The sequence below is a fragment of the Magnolia sinica genome, chromosome 12 (genome assembly GCF_029962835.1).
Source record: "Magnolia sinica isolate HGM2019 chromosome 12, MsV1, whole genome shotgun sequence".
Lineage (NCBI taxonomy): Eukaryota > Viridiplantae > Streptophyta > Magnoliopsida > Magnoliales > Magnoliaceae > Magnolia > Magnolia sinica.
Window position 1 is genome coordinate 49,830,492 of NC_080584.1, and position 23,842 is coordinate 49,854,333.

The 23,842-nt window shown below is 40.9% G+C and overlaps 1 protein-coding gene across 7 annotated transcripts; it reads left to right on the plus strand.

Annotated features, from left to right (window-relative positions):
• Positions 1-1,822: 1,822 nt before the first annotated feature.
• On the plus strand, positions 1,823-22,874 carry LOC131221348 (calpain-type cysteine protease ADL1-like). Of its 7 annotated transcripts, XR_009159203.1 has the most exons (10): positions 1,823-1,940; positions 4,036-4,141; positions 4,649-4,700; positions 5,016-5,500; positions 5,660-5,730; positions 5,878-5,969; positions 6,280-6,371; positions 7,873-8,533; positions 10,087-10,401; positions 11,176-11,309. XR_009159203.1 is itself a non-coding variant. In XM_058216583.1 (5 exons), the coding sequence occupies exons 1-4, from the start codon at positions 5,311-5,313 to the stop codon at positions 6,326-6,328; spliced, it is 402 nt and encodes a 133-aa protein (XP_058072566.1). In that variant the 5' UTR covers positions 4,964-5,310; the 3' UTR covers positions 6,329-6,371; positions 22,604-22,874. The 7 variants fall into 7 exon arrangements, 2 of the variants coding, with proteins under 2 accessions (XP_058072566.1, XP_058072567.1); XR_009159204.1 differs by lacking the exons at positions 1,823-1,940; positions 4,036-4,141; positions 4,649-4,700; positions 5,016-5,500 and adding an exon at positions 4,186-4,406; XR_009159202.1 differs by lacking the exons at positions 1,823-1,940; positions 4,036-4,141; positions 4,649-4,700; positions 10,087-10,401; positions 11,176-11,309 and adding an exon at positions 22,604-22,874 and having other exon boundaries at positions 4,964-5,500; positions 7,873-7,921.
• Positions 22,875-23,842: the final 968 nt, after the last annotated feature.

Here is a 23,842-nt window from a genome sequence, read left to right on the forward strand (position 1 = left end):
CATACTAATCAATGACAACCTACCCCCAAATGACAATGATTTAGGCATCTTAAAGAATCACTAATGGTATATCTAACTAACTGACTAAATAGTCACCCATCTAAGACCGAATAGATTTTAATACTTTCAAGTTCCCATTTAAATGCGCACACCGAAATTCCAGTAGCATCTCCCTATGTCTCTCCAGATACGTTGATCTTGCATTTGATTCCCACACCAATTACCCACACATTGTGAGGATATTTCATATTAGAAATAAATGTAAGAAACGTAACCAGAGAGAAATGGACAGACCAACCCAAAACAAGCATGTGCATTTAAATAATGGAACCGAAGCATTTTAATCTATCCAACCTTGAACTGTCCATATGTGGGACAATTTGAGAATTTTTATGCATCCGAAAGCATACTATATCTATGCTTGGCCACATAGAAACCCTCAAATGGGCAACTGATTATCCTTTTCTTAAACAATTCCAATTCCATAATCAATCACAACAAATATTCATCATTTACCTAACTAATAACAGAATGTGTTTAAACTGAAGAAATAAATTTCAAAATTTGCACATGTAGAATTGAAATAATTAACATAGTACTATCTACTACATACTAGTAACATACAAGCAATACTGGGGCACCATATCATAGGTAAAAAATAAATCCCCCAGGGATAACATGTGTGTATGTGTGTGTGTGTGTGTGTGTGTGTGTATTGTTAGTTGTTTATTTCTATTCTCAATTAGAAGTATATTCATCATCCAACCAACTATAAATGAAGTAATAAAAATATAATTAAGCAAGTTTAATTAACAATTATATTTTTAAACATGAGTTCTTTTTACTAAACAACCAAAAAAATTATTTTTGAACTAAAGCCAATTTGGAAAGCAATAAATAAATGTAGAAATAGAAACTGGAGATATTTGCCATAGTAGGGCCCCAAATCTCAATGATTCAGATGCTGTATGATGGGCCCCACTTCTACAAACTGAAAACAGTCATGGCATTGCATGATAAATTGTATGATACATGAAGATGTAAGGGACGAAAAAAAAAAATTAGGCCATTCCAAAACTCTTGAGCCACAATATGTTTGTATACCATCCAACACATTCATCGGGCACACACTACCAGGATGAAGGGACACAAAAAATCAGACCATTCCAATACTCAACAAAGCCGATGGACTTGGGGTCCATTTTAGCTATTGCTAAAATCCGTCCGTATTTCCGACGGCTTAAAGCCGTCGGCGAAACCCAATAAATCCACCCGCGTCACACATGTTTTGAATGGTGGACGTCCAACCGTCCAGAATATTCTCCTTTTGTGTTCCACCTGAGACTTAATTAGGGTTCAATTTCGGGATTTGATCCCAAAATGATGTGGAGAACTGGATGGACGGCATGGATGAAACATATCCATCATGGTGGGGCCCATAAAGCCCTCCCATTTCCAAAGCTATTTTTACCATTTTCTTCTTAAAAAACGTGAGTTTTGTACAAGATGTTAAATAGTGGTGACTCATTCTTGAAAATAGTGGCAATGATATAGAGTTATCCAGACCATTCAAATAATCCTTCTAGTTATAAATGTTTAATATTTATAAATTTATTATATAATACATCTTAAATATCCAGAAAAGGGTCCCTCTTGCATGTACGGTTGTTATCAAGTTGTTTGTTATAAACAATGGTAAACTAACACTTGTTCGGATTTGGAATGTTTCTGTGATTTGGAAGAGGAATGCCAAAATGTTGAGCGCCATTTCCTATTTTACCATTTTCATCGAGCGGGTCTTCAACCTTCCATCGTGCGGGTCTTCAACCTTCCATTGGCAGCGGCCTCTTCCATCGAGCAGCGTCTTCAACTTTCCATCGAGCGGGTCATCTTCCATTGGCAGCGTCTTCAGCCTTCCATCGAGCAACGTCTTCAAATAGGTAAGCTTCTCTTTTCCCATTCCCTCTCAGTCCTGCTTTCGTATGTTGAAGATGAAGAAGAACTTGCCCGGGCAGTCCGTCCGCTACGGATGCAGAGTTTCAATTGGATTTTATGCCATGTAGCTAATTTCGTAGTAATTTAAACTGCCTGCGTATCATCCATAGCAGTCTGCCAGAGTATCAAAGTATTTCTCTGGATGAAAATACGAGTCCCAGTTTCATTAGCAGTGTCTTCCCGCAAGCACGTGGAATGCTGCTGGAAATGACTGCCACTTTCTTTTTTAAGGAAATGCTTCTTAACAGTTGGCAATGCCTCTAAACCTGCATGTTGTAAATTATAAATAAAGCCTAGAGATGGAAAAATTACTGAGTGCTGTAAGTTGTAAATGTCATACTCTATTTCAGTAGGGAAAAAATGTAAAATTACAAAAAACAGACTACCCCACTCGAGCCTATTCATAGATGTCATCTGACACTGTTGCTACACCACACATGTATTGAAATGTAGTGGAGATGGGGAGCAAATGCACCATAAAAATCCAAAGAGAAAAATTTTGATACTCTTGTAGAGTGTGATGGATGATACACAGGCACTTAGAAATTACAAAGAAATTGCAAACATGGCATACAAGTAGTCAAATTAAACCGTCCAAATTATGGTAACCAGTGTAGATATATCATGAAAAAAAAAATTCAAGATTATTTTATCATGTAACTAGTGGATTGGTGGACATCTATTGGATGGTTAAAAACGAAAAGAAAAAGGGAAAAAGAAAAAACCAATGGTCCTGTTTCCTTAAACAAGTGTCCATGAATCAGAGATTAGGATTACTCAACTAATCTAATCCAAAGAGATTAGGAACATCTCTCTCTGGTTTTTTTTATTTTTTTAATAAAGAATAAGAGATGTTAGAATTATTATGGTAGAGAAATAGGGTTTTCAGAGTTATAATGCTACGTGTAGAGTCCAATCGATCGATCTGAACGGTCCATTACGTACAGAACAAATACCATAGGCTATTATGCAAAAATCACACTGATCAAAAGACCAGATCTATTATTTATTTGGCATTATTTTTGCAGCCATCCATTTTCCAAGCCATGGATGGGATGATTACAATTATCTAACCAAAGCGATTCTTCAAAATTATAAGCATTCCATGATGGGTCCTAACAAGTAGATGGATCAAATTGGTTATTAGACCCAATTTGTGTGAATGATCTTGACCGTCTATAGTAAAGGCTATTTGATCAAATGGTTATATTTGTCGTATCAGTATGAATTTTGCATGGTAACCCATAAGATGTGCGCTGGACCTAATGAACAGTCTGGATCAATGGATTCAACTGCCTTGATTTAATAAGAGCACTGGACCACTTCCTTTAATTGAATTGATGGCTAGAAGGTAGAATAGAATAATGGAGTTGATATTGACACCCACCAAATATGGTAAATGGTCAACAATCAAGGTATGCATGTGGACCACCTGATGATAGCTAGACCTGCCTGATTTTTGGGCTGGGGTATTATGCGGTAAGGCCGCCTAATGAGAAGCCTCAATCACATGTTCGATATGGAATGCTTTTCATACCTTAATCGTGCCCTTGAAAGCTCACTATTACCAATAGTAATTTTTGCTTCTACCAGAGGAATATGCAATGTTAGGTAATGAGAAATTCTAGGCTTTCATGAAATGTGAAGGGTGTGAAACGGCCTAAACTTGATTCCATGAATAGTCATTCGTTTTCCATGCTTGGTTTTGCTGAATAGATGAATAAGTTGTCAATCATATGAAAAGTGCCCAAGTCCATCAAGTGGGCCTATTTTGAATAATCAAGGGTTTGTTCAAACTTCAAACCAAGTCTGCGGTTTTGTTCTACCAGCTAGTTCATTCTCAAACATTGCTTTCACATATATCAGCTGCATTGTTATGCTTCGAAGATAGAAGTTTGAGAAATAAATACCAACTAGTCAAATTCCAGCTTGTTGCTTTCGGGTATTTCAATTCACTAGTGGGCATGTTTATGGCTTCACATGGTGTGTCTGGATACTTCGTCCAAACGAAATGGTATTTACTATGCTTTGTAATTTCAGTTTCCAAGATAGAAGGTATGAATACAAAGGTCTTAATAAGGTCTGGAAGGGGAAATTAGCTGAGGCAAAGGCTAGTGGGAATTTTATAAGGATTCATGAAGCACATGTATGGGTGATACAGTTCCTTGATCAATCTATTTTGCAGTTCATATGTTGATTGTTTTATCTTATTAAATGTCCAGCAGGTGCATTACACTCTCTAGTCCGTACGTAATTGTACACATTTCCTTTATGTGTGTCATTGCACTTATTTTGATGTCATGTATTGGTTTTACATTCGGGTTTTTCATGTCAATTTGCTGATGTGCATGTAATGTTGCCATGATATGACTGTATGGCATGCCATCTTCTTTCTCGGGATTGTTGCTAAGGTAAGTTTTAAGAGCGAGAAATGTTGAACAATATTCTCATGAATAGGATTGAGTGTTTTTTCAGTGGTTCAGACAGATGGCAATGTGGCATAGGTATGTGGTCCAGGTCATTCATCAGGTAACGCCCTTCAAAATGTTTGCTTGGAATTTCGTGTTATACCAGTAATGGGTACATTTGTCTCATTAACTTCTCTAACAGTTGTGCATGTTAGTTTGGACTGATTAGCATTTTCATATTACAGAATTGCTTCGTGCCCTCTGCTTTTTATGGACGCCAGTGGCTTGTCTTCTTTGGTGAGATCTTTTCTTTCATTAAACTGCTAGGTTTTCTTTGTCATATTGTTATAGAGAAATGCTTGTGCAACAGGTGTTTTCATACAGTTCCATGAAGTGTGCACCATAAGTGTACAACTTCAGTTGGGTCAACTTGAACCCGATTGGCCCAACCTGAACTCTGGGTCGTGTTCGGTTGGGGTTGGGTTGCCGACCCTCAACCTCACCTAGGTTGGGTTGAAAATCCTTAACGCAATCCAACCTGAACTTTACCTTGTATGCAGAACATCTCTTCATAGTGAACAATCCCTGCCCCAACCTGCGTGCTCAATGTAGGTTTGGCTTATCTGGAGCTAGGAGTGGTAGTTTTGACCACTATACATAAAGCAGTTGTTCCATTGCGGAGTCTAAGTGCAATGTCCAAGCTATTCATCAGGTGGTTTTGACCATGTCATGAAAGTAAATCTGGTTCATTCAGCAGGTGGGCTATAATCTTAGAAGCAGTTGGATGGGTAAAGACACTTCAACCAAGTTTGTTCAGCCGTATTTTTGTTTCATAAACTGTGGCCCACCTGATGAGTGGACCAACCTGATTCTTGGGGAATAGCATCTAGGTAGAGTCTCCACTCTAATGAATAAATTGGATCTCATAGAAAATTTGCCATGCTGGCAGATGTCTGGCATGTACATGAGCTGCCTTATACATGCCTGTGCTGACCAAAACCCACAGTACCGAAAGGCAAGAAAGAAAAAAGATAAGGATCTTTGCTTGCTTGCATTTGTCCTTGCTTTGGCTGCATTTGTTCTTGGGCTATTGGAAGGTGACAAGGGCTATGGTCGCAGTCATTTCATTTGTTTGATCACATGCTATTCTTTCACGCGAAAGTTCACTTTCCAGCTGAAAATTATTACTCAGCCCATGAAGCTAAACACTTTTTTTTTTTTTTGCTTTTTTTGTTTTTTGTTTTTGGTGTGTGCAGATAAGCCTTTTGTTGGTGCATCTGTTGGTTACTTCTCATTCCTTTTTCTTCTTGCTGGGAGAGCATTGACTGTAAGTCATATCTTATTTCCTGAACTGCATTTTGAATCTGCTATTAGGTTCTATTTAGTGCTAAATTCTCACTATTGGGTCATGTCAACTTCTAGATGTTTTTCTTCATCTTCGTGTTATGACATGACAGATTACTCCTTTTCTCAGGTGCTTCTTTCACCTCCCATTGTCGTCTATTCTCCAAGAGTTCTACCGGTGTATGTTTATGATGCTCATGCTGATTGTGCCAAAAATGTCAGGTATGTCAAGATTGGTATTCTACATGTGATTGTGTATGCCTGCTTGTAAGGAATTTCAGGTTTAATTTGTAATATTTGTCTGCATCTCATTTTATCATTTGCAATCCTGTTCCACTGTTTTGGTATTGGAGCAGATAGCAACAACCATTTCAATGGACATGCATCTATTCCTCAGAATTTTAGAACTCCACTATTGTTACAAGTGGTTGCATCCTAGTCCTTAGAATTTTAGAAAGAAACAAAACAATGTATAGAATTTGCATCTCATGTATGGTTTATGAACTTTCAACATGCCTAATTTCTTTTGAAGGTCAAGTGGTGGACATGGGACTAACAACTACATCCTTACTGAATTCTGAGAAGTTTCCTGTCATAGTCCCGAATTCATTATTTTCCAGTCAGGTATGTACTTTATTTCTTCCAAATTTGTATTCTTTGGCCCTTTCTGTAACCATTAGATAGATGATAATCTATGAAGACCAGTATGTCAGGCACTGGCACTCTTAACAATTACATACTGCTGCACTTTACACAGTGCATGGAGATAGATTGATGGCAAATACATCTGTTCAAAGATGGCACATGTGGGCATTCATGTCTTGTGGCTGCAAGTAGTATTCCTTTGTTCTGTAACTTTTGTGTAACAGTAACATGTATTGGTAACTAACAACCAACTACACCTAGCTAGTTGCTTGTCTAGTTGCCTACAAACAGAGAGTGTAGCATGTGTGAGTGATCCAGGTTTACTAGTGTAGCAAAAAAAGGAAAGCTGTAGAAGCTTCACACATTCATATTGGGTCTATGCTCTTGAAAATGAGAGAACAACATTAACTATAGATTATGAAGAGCTTTTGATAGCCATGAATGTTATAAAAGTCTAAGAAACAACCCATATAGATTGACCATCACATTCGCCTAAAACTGCCCCTTACCTCGTATGAAGAGCAGTGTAGCTTTTGACGAGTGAAGAGCTACAAATGTCACATCATTGGTGGCATGAGTAGTCTTACAAATGATATTAACAAACCATTAAAAAAACAAGGCTGCTACTACCTAATTACAACCGTATGGATAGATAATAAAGACGGTATTTGCCAAAAAAAGGTTCACATTTCTCTTTATTATAATATGGGTAAATAGCATTTTTTTTAAAAAAGATCTGCATGATTATCAAATAGCCATTAATTCAGGGTATTTTAGGTCCAAAAGATTTGTTGAGAATGTCTTGTATTTTGATTTTCTATGTCTTCACCTTTTTAGGTTACCAAGTCTATAAAACCCAACATTTCTATGCGTTTCTGTTTCTTTTACCAAGCTTTTAACTATTTTTTCAAGGATCCAAATGGTATAGTCACACCATAGGCAATCCAGGGCCTCTTTTTGTCTGCCCGTGTGTGCCTGAATCCTTTTTTTTTGATGATATGAATGAATTCACAGTTTTTTATTTTTTTATTTTTTAGTTTTTTATTTTTTTTAATTATTAATTAATTATTTTTTAAAGGATCCAAATGGTATAAAATTCAAACCTTCTCTAAATCCCAACTTTCCTAATACCATTTTTTCAAGACCAGATCCTTTCTTTGTAACTCAAAGAAGCCCAACTCTAGACACTTTCCATAGGTTGCTGCACCATGACTTGTCATGCAGGTCACTCATTCCTACCAACATGCTGTAAATGAGTAATCTTGAAAATCAGTCTGATCCACTCAGTAGTGGACCACAACTGATGCTTACACGAGATGACTGTCAAAAGCTTTATTTGAGTTTTGGTTCATTGTAAGCTTTTCAAGTAACCTTATTCCTACATTTTTTAGCTTGGAATTACTCAACTAAGTTCTTGTTATAGCTGATAGATGGTGTGTTCATGGCTGTAGCTAATAGATGGTGTGTTTGTGCTTCATAGGTATCCATTTGGTCATGAGGAATTTGTTGTTTGTGAGGACATTGATCAGGTAAGTTTCAGTGGAAATTGCATGAAAACATTGTGAGAAAGCACCATTGATTTTCTCATGTGTGGTTTAAGGTCGCAGACATAAACAGAGAACAATGGAATCACTCTAGATGGAACCTGCTTATCTGGATTCTCCTCATCTAAATCATTCATAAAATTGTACTTTGAAGGATTTTGTTTTCATATTTGTCATTGATGATGCTTCTCTCTATTTCTTTAAAGACAGCTGTTGGGGACATTAGAGGTAATTCATTGCAATTATGCTCCAATATTGGATGGTTTTTTTTTTTCTTGGCAACTGCTTCAGGCATGTTCAGAGTTTACACTACTTGATGAATGGTCAGATCTTTGGCATGTGTGCTGTCTAATGGTGGGAATCATTTTTGCATTTTTGCTATCTGATGAATGGTCAAATTAGAACACAAATTGCATTTTTGCAGGCAATCAAGATTGCTTTCAAAGTTGAAATCATGCAATTTTTAGGTTTTTCATAGTTTTTTATTTTTATTATTTTTATTATAGTTCAGACATGGTGATTTTGGACTCCAGATTTTGCCTTTAGTAGAAATTGTGGGTTTGGATGCAAATTAGAGCACAGATTGCAGTTTTGCAGGTAATTGGGATTGCTTTCAAAGATGAGTGCATTTTTCATGTATTTGGGACTGTTTTTGAGATCTGAGCTTTCATCAGGTCGGCTTCTCTGTTTAGATCTTCTGGCCTAAAATTCAGGCCATTCAATGCCTCAGGTGGCCATTAAATGATAAACACCCTTCAATAATGAGGTTGATCTACATACATCTTTTCTTCAAAAGTATGGAGCTGTTAATTTTGTTATTCTTCAGGCATTCGATCAAGCACTTTAGGTTGGCTTTTGTCATTGTTTTGGTTGATCTGGTAATTTTGTTATTCTTCAGGCATTCAATCAAGCACTTTAGGTTGGCTTTTGTCATTGTTTTGGTTGATCCGGTAATTTTGTTATTCTTCAGTCAATTTGGTCAAAGACTTCTGATTTTCGTCATTTTCCAAAAAGCAGTTCCTTTCTTCTTCTTTTTAAAAGATGGTTATCCTTGGAGTTTGTTTTCTTTCAGTCAACCTTTATGTAGAACCTTCTATTTTATTTCTATACATGAATATCATTTATTTAGGAGAGCAAGTATAGTACTTCTCAGTTATGCTAAAAGATAATCTAGTTGCCAGTCCTAGGCAGCCTGATCCTCAAGTTATTAGAAGGTCAAGCTTTCTGACATCAAGAAAGTCACAGTTCTTGTAACTTCTACAAGCCGATTATGCACCCCACTGGACCACGAGCTTTCTGACATCAAGAAAGTCACAGTTCTTGCAACTTCTACAAGGAGATTATGCATCCACTGGACCACGATTGAGTGGCCCGAGGATTTTGTTCTAAGTTTCATAGGCAAAAAAGTACCCACGGTGTCAAAGATTTCTCATTTTCTTCACCTACCTGTCTTTGTAATATGATGTTTTCTTCATGGAAAAAATCTTGGAAAAATGGGCCATTTTGTTTTGAAAGAATAAGAGGAGAAATCGAGTAAGAATTGTAATGCAGAAGTGAACTTGGGTTTTGACTAGGATGTTCAATCGAAAACCAACTGTTACGAGGGGGAACTCTTGGATTATTTATTTTTGGTTCTGCATGGAAAGTATGAATAATATCTAGGTGCTAAAATTGCATTTTTGGGAGCTCAAGAGACTATTAGTTGGTGTTTTAGAAAACTTTTAATATTGCGAATACATTCCTCGTGTCCTCATCTTCTGCGCTTTTTTGTCCAAGCTTGAAATTTTGTGTGCATACATGTGTTTTCTTGTGCATTGTTTTAATGAAGCATGGTGAGAAGTAACTGAAAATTAGTTGTCCATAGGAGCATGTTGTTGTCCATTGTGTTAATGAAATATGTTGATAAGTACCTGAAAATTAGTTATATTATTAGGATTTGTTATTTGGAAATTTTCTTGCAGAGTTCCCTTATATATTTGTTGTGCCTTTCTATTCAGGGTTGAACCAAGGTTTCAGTGGTCTTCCATTAAAGGGTTGGCCTTTAACTGTAAGTCATATACTAAATTCATCCGCAGTATGGGTTTTTGGTGTTGGTATTTAGTTTGGATATGCACATCTTTCCTGACATTGAATTATTTCTATTTTCCCAGGGCATTGACCAACTATGGCAAAATTTAGGCCCACGAGTACAGAAGCCTTTTCTACAGTCATCAAACCAGTTTCAGATTTTGACACCACAGTAGCAGCAGCAGCTCCTGGCACAGGCTCAGGCGCTGGGAAGTCTTGGGAGCTCACCTAATTATGGAGATTTGGATCCTCGAAGATTTAGGCTTTTACCTAGGGGTAGCTTGAATGGGAAAGATGGTCAGCCCACAGGAAATGATGGTTCTGTAGGCTCCCCAATTCAATCAAGTTCACCAAAGGTCAGATTAGGTCCACAGGATCAAGCAGAATTTCTCGTGAAGGTTAGTTTTATATATGACTGTAGCCATTGCTTAGTCAAATGAAAAAAAAGATAAATACAAGTGAGAATCTAGTTGCCTTGTATCAACGTGACATAATCAATCAAAATATACTGGAAACTAAGAGATAAATTAATTGAAAGAAAAATCAGTTTCTCGTCCTCCATACAACTGTTGGTAGAACCGAACCCGCAGCATATACTTCATGGTTTATCTGCAAATCTACCTACTTCCATATGTATGTATCAATGTGGCTATTTTTTAATAGCATGAGTTTCTATCAATGTGGCCATGCATAAACATACTCATGTCCTTATGTGCATTCTTCAACAATGTATGCCCATCTTAGATTCTCAGCCTTGTCAATCAATGGTATTAATTTAGCATGAAAATTCTGGAACCTGCTTTAATATTTATCATCAGTTGTTTCTAACATTTATCAATTTAGCCATGACCCTATTTTGCTTTCTGGCCCTTTGGGGTGTGCATGTAATGGTTGGAATGGGGTTCAGATTAGGGTGGGAACCCATGGGAGCGGTGTCAATGCAAGCCTCTGCCATGGCTGGTTCCAAGAGCCTAGGTAAAATAGGAAGGTTGGTGTCGGGTGCATGGCTGATCACAAAACTTTTGCCAATCTACCATTTAAAAGCCAACTCCAAATTGTTGGGAGAACAACTAAAATGATGATGATGATGTTGATGTTTGCTAGCTTCATCATCAATAGGGTGTCTGCTGTTTCGTTTGACATTTTTCTGACCTGCTGATGATTCTTTTTAGATGAAGATCTCCCAGATGAATCAGTCCTCCGCTCAGCAACAACAGGACCACCTACAGCAGCAGCAACAATTACAACAGGTTGTGGACTTATATCCTAAAAAATTTTCAACGGTAAGAGTTTAATTCTCATTGTGTAGTTTGCATCTATCTTGGATCTGCCCAAGTTTTGGACTTATATCCTAAAATGATACAAAAGAATGAATGGACGGTGTGGATAAGACCCATAAATCACGGTGGCCACTCAAAGCTTCTGCCCGTTTGTGTAGGACGCAATCCGTGTCCCTCAGAGGAGGATGCAGATTAGGTAGCAAGGCCTGCACCACCCTCAGCTGTTATATAGTCACGTGGTGAGATGTTATTAATGGGTTGTACCTTATGAGAGATGACCATCAACCTTAGATAGGTATGCAGCTATCCTCGATAGAGTATGGCCCACCAATCACGTGTAGTTGGAGATGATGGAGAACCTTATAAAAAAAAAAAAGAGAGAGCAGCTATTCACCTTATATCCCAAAAATCAGCAAGATGCAAGACAGGTGGGTCACACCACAGGAACAGTTCAAACATGATTTTGATTCAAAATAAGCATAACCATAAGCGTAACCCACGAATAATAACCACAAGAACACCATTACAAAATTCACTATGATAAAAAACTTTGAGTACAATGCGTATGAAGGGAAATACAAGATAATAACGGAAACTCCTGAAGCCCGATAGCACGCTCCTACGGCGGTGAGGCTACGCCTAGCGTCACCCGCACGCATCAATCGTGCATAAGCTTATAAAAGCTTAGAGGGCGGTGTAAGTGTGTGCACAATATGAGCGTGCTCGGAATGCAATGTCAGTAATGCGGAATCATGCTGATGAGTGCATGAATGCAATCAGTCGTACCAAGGCTATCCGGTGTAAGATATGAATGCTATCGGCCGTATCAAGACCATACGATGCGAAATGCAACTCATGCATGCCAATCATCATTCACATATCAATGGAGCTCCTCACTAGAGCATCAAATATCGGTACGGCTCTCACTTTGGATAATCACCGGAGTTTAGTATACTCCAAATGGCACCGCCTCTTTCTCAGACGTGCAGTTTGCAAGCATAAGAAACCTCACTACCCGCTTGACCAATAGTCGTCAATACCTATTCGGCACGTCGATAGCGGACCCATTCACTAGCCGATCAAACTCGGCCTAGTAATGCCCCCTACCCTCGGGCGAGTAAGGCCACACCCCTTTCTAACCGACCACGACATAGTAGGAAGCGCCTACTTGTATTGGCCCTCATGCGCTCATATATCCACTCGGTCTCGTCGTTGGAGTTCATCCTCCGGTACCATTGGGTTTAGAAATTTTCACCCGGGGACATTTATGGCGCCCGATGTTAGAAACAAAGATTTTCGATGTTCGATCCGCCATCCACGATGTGCCTTGGGGCCACAACTGATGTTGTTAGGGCGTGCGATAATCATGTCATACAAATGCGAAGTGCATGAATCACACTACCAGGTCATGTAGCAATCCTGCGCGCATCGCGCGCTCATGTAGGGCAACTCCGCCTATCGGGGAGCTTAAACAATATGCCCGAAGGCATATGCTATGATCATCACTCCTCATATCAAGTATACATATGATGCGTATGAACATGAATCATGGAACTATACTAAACATGTTATATGGTGATGGACTCGCTCATAACGAAGATGGGCCTAGGACGGCCCACACACTACAAGTATGGGCCTATCAATGGTTCCTAGGGAGAGTTACAATGCGAATTTAACCATCATTGCTCTTACAATGTGGACGCCAAACCATCATTGCTCCCAAGGCATGGCCGCCAAAACATCATTACATACATCATGGTGGAATCTCACATCGCAATGGGCCTCATATACATCACATTAGGCCTCGACCCATGGGCCTCAAACACATAAAATGAGCCGCATCACGTGGGCCTCATATATATCAAGGTGGGCCTTAACAACGGGCCTCATACATCACATCAAGGTGGGCCTCAACAACGGGCCTCATATATCACATTGGGCCTAATCAAATGGGTCGAATCAAATGGGCCAAGTCAGATGGGCCAAGTCGAATGGGCCGAGTCCAACTCATCTATTTTTAGAAATCAATATATATATATATATATATATATATATATATATATATATATATATATATATATATATATATATATATATATATATATATATATAATGAATTATATCAAAAGATCAACTAGACCGCACTTCAAATAACAGTGGTGACAATGATTTCCACCATTAAAATTCTCAAGGCCCACTACAGCATTTATTTTCCACCCAATCTGATCATAAGGTCACACAGAACTGGATGGGGAGGAAAAACAAATATCATATTGGTCCAAACCCTATAGCCCAAGGGTTTTAATGGTGGATGTTCAAACCCACTATTTTTTTTGTAATGTGGTCCACCTGATCCTAGATCTATCTCATTTTTCTTTTAACACAAGCCTAAGACGAGCTTGCAAAAAGGGTTGGACGGTTTGGATGCAACACATGCATCATGGTGGGTCCGATAGGGATAGACGGCATAGATAAAGCACATACCTTATGGTGGGGACCACACCGATGGAAGGTGTGGAACACATACATTAGTAGGTCTACGTGGGGTCCACCATAATGTTTATTTTCCACCCAATCATTGATGAGGTCACACAGACCGGTTGAAGAGGAAAAACAAATTTCATAATGATCCAAAACTTCTATGACCCGAGAAAGTGTTCTAATAGTAGCGTTTAATCCCTCAACGCTTTCTGTGATGTGGGCCACTGAGTTCCTCATACGGCTGATTTTGGAGGGGGCCCATTGCCCTAATGGGGCCATCAAATGCACAGCGTGGATGTTCCGCGCACATCGCGGTGGGGCCCATGGTCGGGACCGGTGGCCCCTAGCCTTTCACGCCCACCGACTCGTCTTCGGTGGGTTGTATCACCATTGGATTGCTATGATTTTTATTTTTATTTTTGTTTTATGGTTTTTCTTACGTGGGGCCCGCATCCGAAAAATCTAACCCAACCATTAGATTTTATGGCTCAAGACAGTCTAAATGAGCCCAATATTCAATATGTTTTAGCGTGTAGAAACATCAAGGTGGGTCCTAACAACCTTGAACGGTAGAAATCACAGTTTTCTATGGTATGGCCCACTTGATAATCGGATTAGCTTCATTTTTCGGCTCAACACCTAAAATGACTTGGGAAATAAGATGGACAGTGTGGATTAAAGCCATACATCAAGGTGGGGCCTACACGAGTGGCCCTCCCCAAAGCTTGTTGAAGCAAGCTAATATTTTTATTTTTAGTTCACGTCCAGCGTCCCTGGACGCTGGACAGTTTAGGCACAACACATATGTTTAAGGTGGGCTCCACCTATAGACGTGCTATCCACGTGGGCCACCAAAAGGCTGAGTGGTGTGGATAAGACATACATCAAGATGGGGTTCATTCGGGTGGGCCACACGACCACATCATCACACCAAAAAAAATATGAAAGAGAGAGGGAGAGAGAGAGAGAGAGAGAGAGAGAGAGAGAGAGAGAAATAGACACGTGTGATGGAGGGACCCCGACACTATGGGCCCTCTATTCCATACATCACAACATAAATCAAGTGGGTCCCATTACATGTGGGCCCATCGATTAAAATCAATATTGGATATCCTTTCTCCACCAAAATGCAAGGTCTAGATGACCATATTCCTGCAAGGAAAATAAACATCATGATGGGGTCCATGGAAAATGGCCCCATCATGGAATGATAATGAGGATAAGATGGGCCATCAGCCACACCTAGGGTCCAAAGTGAGATCCATACCATCAATCGGTAGGCCTCACTAGGTACATCGTCAAAGCATTAAGTCTAGGCCTATAAAACACCCACCGTTCGATCTTCTTGATCCCTTGGGCTCCTATGCTCCTTGCTTTCAATTTTGATGGAGGTAGATGATGAGTGGATGGTTGAGATGAGAGAGTGGGAAAGTGGGCCACACTTGACTTTGGGAGAGAGAGCTTCGACGTTGGAATTTTTTCTTGCTTGGGAGATTTTTTTTTTTTTGAGAATGAGGGAGACAGAGAAGTGATGGGATGATAAGAGATGGAGTGATGGGTGATGGGTGATAGGTGAAGTGATGGACGAAGTGATGTAAGGGTTGACTTTGGGGTAGCTTGTGTAAGAGAGAGGTAAGGGTAGGGTATGGGTTGCTTGTACTTGACTTGAGGTATGATGTGTACTTGATTGATGGGATTGATTGATTGATGGGATAGGTCGTAGAGATTCTCTCGAAATTCACAACGCACGGTGTTTTTCCTCAAAACGACCGCGGGTCCACATCTTCTAGCCTGGGTATCGAGTCGGTGCATGAGTCGGGGCATTGGAACTGCGGCAACGGCGCGGTCACTAGGATACAAGTTTTGGGTCGAGCCAACTTCGGTATGCAGGACTCGGCTTAGGATCGTGCACAAACGTTGGATACGGGTCGAAGGTTGTCGGAATTCGACCGAGAGGACCGTAGAAACTTACAGAATGGTACGGACTAGGATATCAGTCTTACAACTCTCCCCTCCAAATAAAAAATTCATCCTCGAAATTTACACAATCATTGCAAGTAAATATAACTCATAAAGAAAGAGGAAACATAGCATCACCATATAAAATTAGAGATAGCATACAAGATACAGCGTATAATCAATCATCAAAGAGATGGGGTTAGTGCTCTCGAATCTCAGCCTGGCGCTCCCAAGACGCCTCATCAACAGAATGGTAACCCTACTGAACCTTCATCAAGGGAATGACTTTAGTCTGAAGGACATGCTCCTTCCGATCAAGGATATGAATTGGCTGCTCAATGTAAGAAGCGTCCTCACGAACCTCCAACGACTGCCAATCAATAATAGGAACGATGTCCAACCCATACTTCCTCAACATAAATACATGAAAAATGTTGTGGACGCCAAACAACTGAGATGGCAAGGTAAGTCAATAGGCCACGGCGCCAACGCGCTCAGTGATCTCGAAAGGTCCAATAAATCTCGGGGCAAGCTTGCCCTTCACTCTAAATCGAACTACGCCCTTCATGGGCAAGACCTTGAGATACACTCTGTCCCCAACAACGAACTCTAAGGGACGACGCCGGCGATCAAGAAACTCTTCTGCCGGCTCGAGTCTGCGCATCCTCTATCTCGATGATATCGATAAGCCTTCGAGTCTGCCGCACAAGCTCGGGACCTAGGAGACGCCGCTCTCCGACCTCGGTTCCAACAATTTGGAGATCTACACGGCTGTCATACAATGCCTCGAAAGGAGCCATGTCAATGGTCGCCGATAGTTGTTGTATGCGAACTCGCCCAATCGTAGATGCTCATCCCAACTACTCGAGAAGTCGATCGCGCAGCTCGAAGCATATCCTCAAGGATCCGGTTGACCTTCTCGTGCCGGCCATCGCCCGCGGATGATACGTGATTCTCGAGTCGAAATCGACCCATCGCTCTCGAAAGCTTTCCCAAAATCGAGACGTGAACTTGAGTCTCGGTTTGAAACGATCGAGACAGGAACACCGTCTCATGATCTCATCAACAAACAACTTGGCGAGCCGGTCCGCATGCCAAGTCTCACGAATCGCAAGAAAATGTGCCGATTTTGTCAGACAATCCACGACAACCTAGATAGTGTCATGACCACTCGAGTCCTCGGCAAGCCCATAATGAAATCTATCGATACGTGCTCTCACTTCCACGTCGGACGCTCAACGACTGCAATAGACCGGGGGTCTCGATGATCGACCTTGACACGTTGGCATGTGTCACACTCGACCACAAAACGGCGATCCGACGCTTCATCCCTCCCAAAAATATGTTTCCTCATATCACGATATATCTTCATCGAGCCAGGTGGATAGAAAATCGAGATCGATGTGCCTCGGCCATAAGATCTCTGCGCAACTCAGGAATATCCGGACACATATCCGCCTCTAAAGCGAAGTCCACCATCGGATCCAATCTGACTGACCCTAAGATGCTCCTCCGCTCGGTAATCCTGTAACGACTCTTCTCTATCGAGCCTCGATCACCCTTGTGACAAGAGAGGGTTGAATTGACAAACTCGATAACCGAACGATAGAAGACTGCAGACTAAAATCGAAGTCATACTTTGCTATATCCTCGAGTATCCTCCACTCGAATTATCATGTGTGCCACCAGGCCTCGTGGTTGACGGCTAAGGGCATCCGCCACCATGTTTGCCTTGCCGGGTGTACCGAAGGTCAAAATCATAATCCTTCGAAGCTCCATCCAACGTCTCTGCCTCATGTTCACCTCACCGAGAGAATAGATACTTCAAGCTTTGTGGTCGGAGAAGAGCACGAACTTGACCCCATAGAGATAGTATCTTCACACCTTCAGTGCGAAGATGACTGTTGCTAGCTCCAAATCATGCGTGGGGTAGTTCAGCTCATGGACCTTGAGCCGACGAGACGCGAAGGCTACAGCCCTGCCGTGCTGCATCGGGATAACACCCAAGCCAATACGCGAGGCATCGGTAAATACAATAAATCCATCACTCCCGAGGAAGAGTGAGGATAGGAGCGGACGTGAGACGGTCCTTCACTCCATAAATGCTCACTCACGGGCGTCGCTCCAAACAAATTCTGCGCCCTTCCGAGTCAACTTGGTCAACGGGGTTGCAATACGGGAGAAGCCTTCAATGAAACGCCGATAGTATTCCGCTAAACTAAGGAAACTACGGATCTCGGACGCAATCGTGGGTTTGCCCCATGACGCACTGCCTAAACCTTCGAGGGGTCCACTGCGACACCCTCCTTCGTCACCACGTGACCGAGGAACTTCACATCCTCCCGCCAAAACTCGCACTTCTCCGCCTTCGCATATAGCTAGTGGGCATGGAGGGTCTCCAACACAATCTCTAAATGCTGCAAATGCTCCTCACGGGTCCTCGAATATATCGAATATCATCGATGAATACTACAACAAACCGATCAAGATACGGACGGAAGACCTCGTTCATCAATCGCATGAAGACCGCGGGTGCATTGGTCACCTGAACATGACCCGAAACTCAAAATGACCATAACGCATCCTGAAGGCCGTCTTTGGGATGTCCTCTTATCGGACCGAATTCGATGATAACTTAACGCAGTCAATCTTGAAAAGAACTGCGCACCTCGCACCGATCAAATAAGTCGCCTATCCTGAGCGGGTACTTGTTCTTGATCGTGACCCGGTTGAGCTCGCGATAATCCACGTAGGGCCTCAACAAGCCATCTTTCTTCCCCGACGAAGAGATCGGTGCTCCCAAGGCAAACCGCTCGGACGAATGAATCCCAACTCACGTAAGTCGTCCAACTGACGCTGCAGCTCATGCGATAGACGGCATAGATAAAGCACATACTTCATGGTGGGGACCACACTGATGGAAGGTGTGGAACACATACATCAGTGGGTCCCACGCGGGGCCCACCATAATGTTTATTTTCCACCCAATCTGTTGATAAGGTCACACAAACCCGGGTTGAAGAGGAAAAACAAATTTCATAATGATCCAAAACTTCTGTGACCCAGAAAGGGTTCCAATGGTAGACGTTTAATCCCTCACTGTTTCCTATGATGTGGACCACCTGAGTTCCTCATACGGCTGATTTTTAGAGGGGGCTCACTACCCTAAAGGGGCCATCAAATGCACGGCGTGGATGTTCAACACATCACGATGGGGCCCACGACTGGGACCCATGGTCCCTGCCCGTCCATCCACAACACAGGAGGATGCTGCTGCACGTCCTTTGGACGTCAGCGGCATCTTATTTTCAGATTTTTTTTATCGTGGTTTTTCCTAGGGGGCCCGCATCCGAAAAATCCAACCCAACCATTGGATTTTATGGCTCAAGACATCTAAATGAGCCCAATATTCGGTATGTTTTGGCGTGTAGGAACATTAAGGTGGGTCCTAAAAGCCTTGAACGATAGAAATCAGTTTCCTATGGTATGACTCGCTTGATAATCGGATTAGCTTCATTTTTCGGCTCAACACCTAAAATGACTTGGGAAATAAGATGGACGGCGTGGATTAAAGCCATACATCAAGGTGGGGCCTACATGAGAAGCAGTCCACTAAAGCTTGTTGAATCAAGCTAATATATATATATATATATATATATATATATATATATATATATATATATATATATATATATATATATTTATATATATATATATCTTGTTTCCTCAGATTGTTTAACAAAAGCTTGTTCAGTTGTGAAAGACTATTCCTCAACTTTAGAAGTCTTGGGTTATCTATACCCATAGTGACAAGGCCAATATTTCTACCGTCTTTAGTGAATATAAATGCGTTATCTCGACCTCTATGCGTACAGGAAAAAAAAGAGAGGGAGAGAGATCGAGTGATGGAGGGACCCCGACACTATGGGCCCTCCCTTCCATACATCACAATATACATCAAGTGGGTCCCATTACATGTGGGCCTACAGATCAAAATCAACGGTGGAGATCCTTTCTCCACCAAAATGCAAGGTCTAGATGACCTTATTCATGCTAGGAAAATAAAGATCATGATGGGGTCCATGGAGAATGGCCCCATCATGGAATGATCATGAGAATCAAGGTGGGCCATCAGCCACATCTAGGGTCCAAAGTGAGATCCATACCACCAATCGGTAGGCCCCACTTGCATCATCAAAGCATGAAATTTAGACCTATAAAACACCCACCGTTCGATCTTCTTGGTCTGATGGAACACCGATCTCCTTGCCTTCAATTTTGATGGAGGTAGATGATGAATGGATGGTTGAGATGGGAGATGAGAGAGAGGGAAAGTGGGCCACACTTGGCTTTGGGAGAGAGAGAGCTTGGACGTTGGAATTTTTTTTGTTGCTTGGGAGATTTTTTTTAAGAAATGAGGGAGAGAGAGAAGTGATAGGATGATAAGAGGTGGAGTGATGGGTGATGGGTGAAGTGATGGATGAAGTGATGTAAGGGTTGACTTTGAGGTAGCTTCTGTAAGAGAGAGGGAAGGGTAGGGTATGGGTTGCTTGTACTTGACTTGAGGTGTGATGTATACTTGATTGATGGGATTGATTGATTGATTAATAGGATAGGTCGTAGAGATTCTCTCAGAATTGGCACGTGCGACATTTTCCTCGAAATGAACGCGGGCCCATATCTTCTAGCCTGGGTATCGGATCGGTGTGCGAGTCATGGCGTTGGAACCGCGGCGACGACGCGGTTACTAGGGTATAAGTTTCAGATCGAGCTGACTTTGGTATGCAGGATTCGACTTAGGATCATGTGTAAATGTTGGATACAGGTCGAGGGTTGGGTTGTACCTTATGAGAGATGACCAACAACCTTATATAGATATGCAGCTATCCTTGTACGGCCCACCAATCACATGCGTGTGTGGTTGGAGATGATGGAGAACCTTTAAAAAAAAAATAATGGTGAGCAGCTATTCACCTTATATCCCAAAAATCAGCAAGATGCAAGACAGGTGGGTCACACCACAGGAACGGTTGTCACACAAACAACCATTAAAACTTTCAAATTGTGTATGGAGCCCACTGAGTCTTTTATATGACATCCAATCCATTCAGAAGATGAGATCCACTGGTAAGAATGGACATCCAAAAATTTGGGCCATTGTAAGATTCAGGTGGACCACAACATGTGATTTAAGAGGATGTGTTAGGATTTGTGCATAGACAGAAAATGCTTGCAATGAATGTTTATGAGTACTAGGTGGCCTATTAATGAAAACAATGTCTCCGTCCATAACACGCCTGTTTATGATTTGACCAACTTTCAAATATGTATGTCCCTTTGAACCTTCCCTAATTGCATAAGTGGCTGAACCATCTCTGTATGTTACACATAATTTGTCATCCACTAGTTTCTGTAAATGATCCATGTTGTATGCTGTGACCTTCTCATCAAATGTGATCTTTTGAGCAATTTCTAATGGTAAACCGATTTCTTGAAACCCTTTATGGTGATCTTTTGAACCATCTCTGTAGTGATTTTCAATTTCAGGAGAGGGATGGCACCACGCAACTTCCTGTATTTCTTTCTGGGCGAACTGACAAAAAGCCGTATGATTACTCAAACAACACTAACTGTCATAGTTGTTGGGTAATGCTTGGTTTATTGGTTTAATTGGTGCAAACCACATAATAACATATGTTAAGTATGAAACAGAGTAATTAAGTTAATTCCTTTTGAATGCCTAATCGAGGAAAACACTATACAACCTTGCATATCACTTCGTTTATCGAGGATCAACCTCTGCTTGCTTGAGCCTGTTGCCTTTAAAAGAGTTCTTTGATTTTCATGGTGTAACTGGACTTTGCTAATATGTTGAATAAAATGAGAACAATAGAAAATTTAGATGAACACAGTCATTGGCTTTCTTGTTTGGCGACAGACTTTAAATGTCTTTGGTCGTGAAGTTCCCTCCTTTTGCAACAGAGGAGTGTTTCATAGAATGTCAAGGGACACAAAAACTAAAAGACCCTCATATCAAGCAAGTTCATTATGAACCAGCTCACAGAATAAAATATTCAGGGCAACTTGAATCATTAACTATAGACTATGGATTCTCAAATTGTTCTTGGTTTTGTATGTAGGTGGACTAGCTGGCTCTATTCAATTGTAGACAATATAATTCAACTGCATTCTATGCTGAGCTGTTTCTTGTTCATGTGTTCAACTTGCCTACTAAATTAGTCTGGCGTGTCCATCATAGTTTCCCTATAGCAGCTACTGTCTAATTCATCCTCCTCTTCCAATGGTTCATTATTGGACACAAAACCCCTTTCATATCATGGGAGTTCGTAGATTACTTGGCGTTACTCTTTTTTATGCTTTGGTTTTTTTTCTCAAAAATGGGATCCAGTGTCTCTGAAATGCAGATGGGAACATTGTCTTGATATTGGTAGTAAGAGAACAAAGATCCAAATGTGTCAATAAAAAGGAAAAATGTTTGGTAATACCTGGCATGACTGCTCATATTTGGATTGAAGTTTTTTCAATTTGTTAAAGATACCATATCATGTCCTGATTCTTGGAACCCAAAAGCTGCAAGAGGCATTTGTTTGTATGCTAGCAAGCTTTTGACTTTATGATATTTACTTTTGCAAGCAAAGGTCTCTGCTTCCTACTTTTGAATTTGCAAAAATGCGTACCTTAGCAGAGAGTTTAAGTAGGTAAATTCAGTGCCACTTAGATGGAAACCATAGCTAAGCAGTCCCTAATTCTGGGTTTTACAAAATGCCTTGTTATCCATGGGTCAGAATCCATCAGTTGGCATATCTTTACTATTGGGTTGGTACGAGTGTTATTTATATTTGGTCTTTGTTGCTTGCAGGGATATCATTCGTGGGAATCCAGATGTGAAGTGGGAAAGCATCAAGGGGTTAGAGAATGCAATGCGCCTTCTCAAGGAAGCAGTTGTGATGCCAATAAAGTATCCCAAGTAGGTCTCATTAAATCTGGCAATGCCTCATGGATAGTTCTATTAAAATTGTTGAGAATTATTTGAGAAATTTTCTTTCAGATGAATAATTTGTTAGCTTTTAAAGCTCATTACGTTAAGTAAGCTTTGTATTGCATATTGCACCACTTTTTATCCATTCATTTCTTATATGATCACCCCCTTAAGATCTCTTCTTCATTCCTCCACCAACGGTTCTAGAGCTCCAAGGCAACAAGATTCAACGGTTAAGATTGATTTTAGAGGGTGGGATTGGGTGGTAGGGAGTGGGCCATGCCAAGCTTCTCTCATGGAGCTTGGACGATGGACTCTCATGGGTTGCTAGAGAAAGAGAGGTGATGGGAGAGAGGGATGGTGAGTAATGGATGAGTGTACTTGGTTGTAAGAGAGAGTTGACTTTAGGGGAGGGGTGGTTGTACTTGGGGATGGGGGTATAAGGTGATGTGTACTTGCCATGAGATACGATTGATGGGACATTCTCCTGGTATTTGCAACGCACAGCATTTTTCCTTAAACTGAACTTCGGGCCCACATCTCCTGGCCTGGGTATCGCCTCCGCGTATAATACGCGGCATCAGAACCGCAGCGACGACACGGTCGCTAGAGTACAAGTATCAAGTTGAGCCGACTCTAGAATACGGGATACGACTTAAGGTCACGTGCAAACATCGATAACAGATCGCGGGTTGTCGGAATTCGACCGGGAGGACCGCGGAAACCTACGGAACAGTACGATCTAGGATATGGGTCTTACACAAGTACTCTGAAATGATACATTAACTCATACTCAACGGGGCACTCGAACCCATGACCTTAATTAATGTTGAAACACACTCTATCTACCACTGAGCCATGGGTTGAAACTGTAAAGTCAGATTGGTTAATCAATACAAATCTTGGATTGGTTGATCAATTCAAAACTATGATTTGTGGCACTTTTAGTGAAATAGAACCATTAGATATTTTCCATTGGAAACAATCAAATAAATTTCCACCATTACAGTAAGCAGTTAATTAAAAAGCATAACTATTAGTTCTTGATACACCAAAACGTGGACCATTAATTTTGGATAGTTATTTATATTTAATTGTATGCCACATGCAATCTCTTAA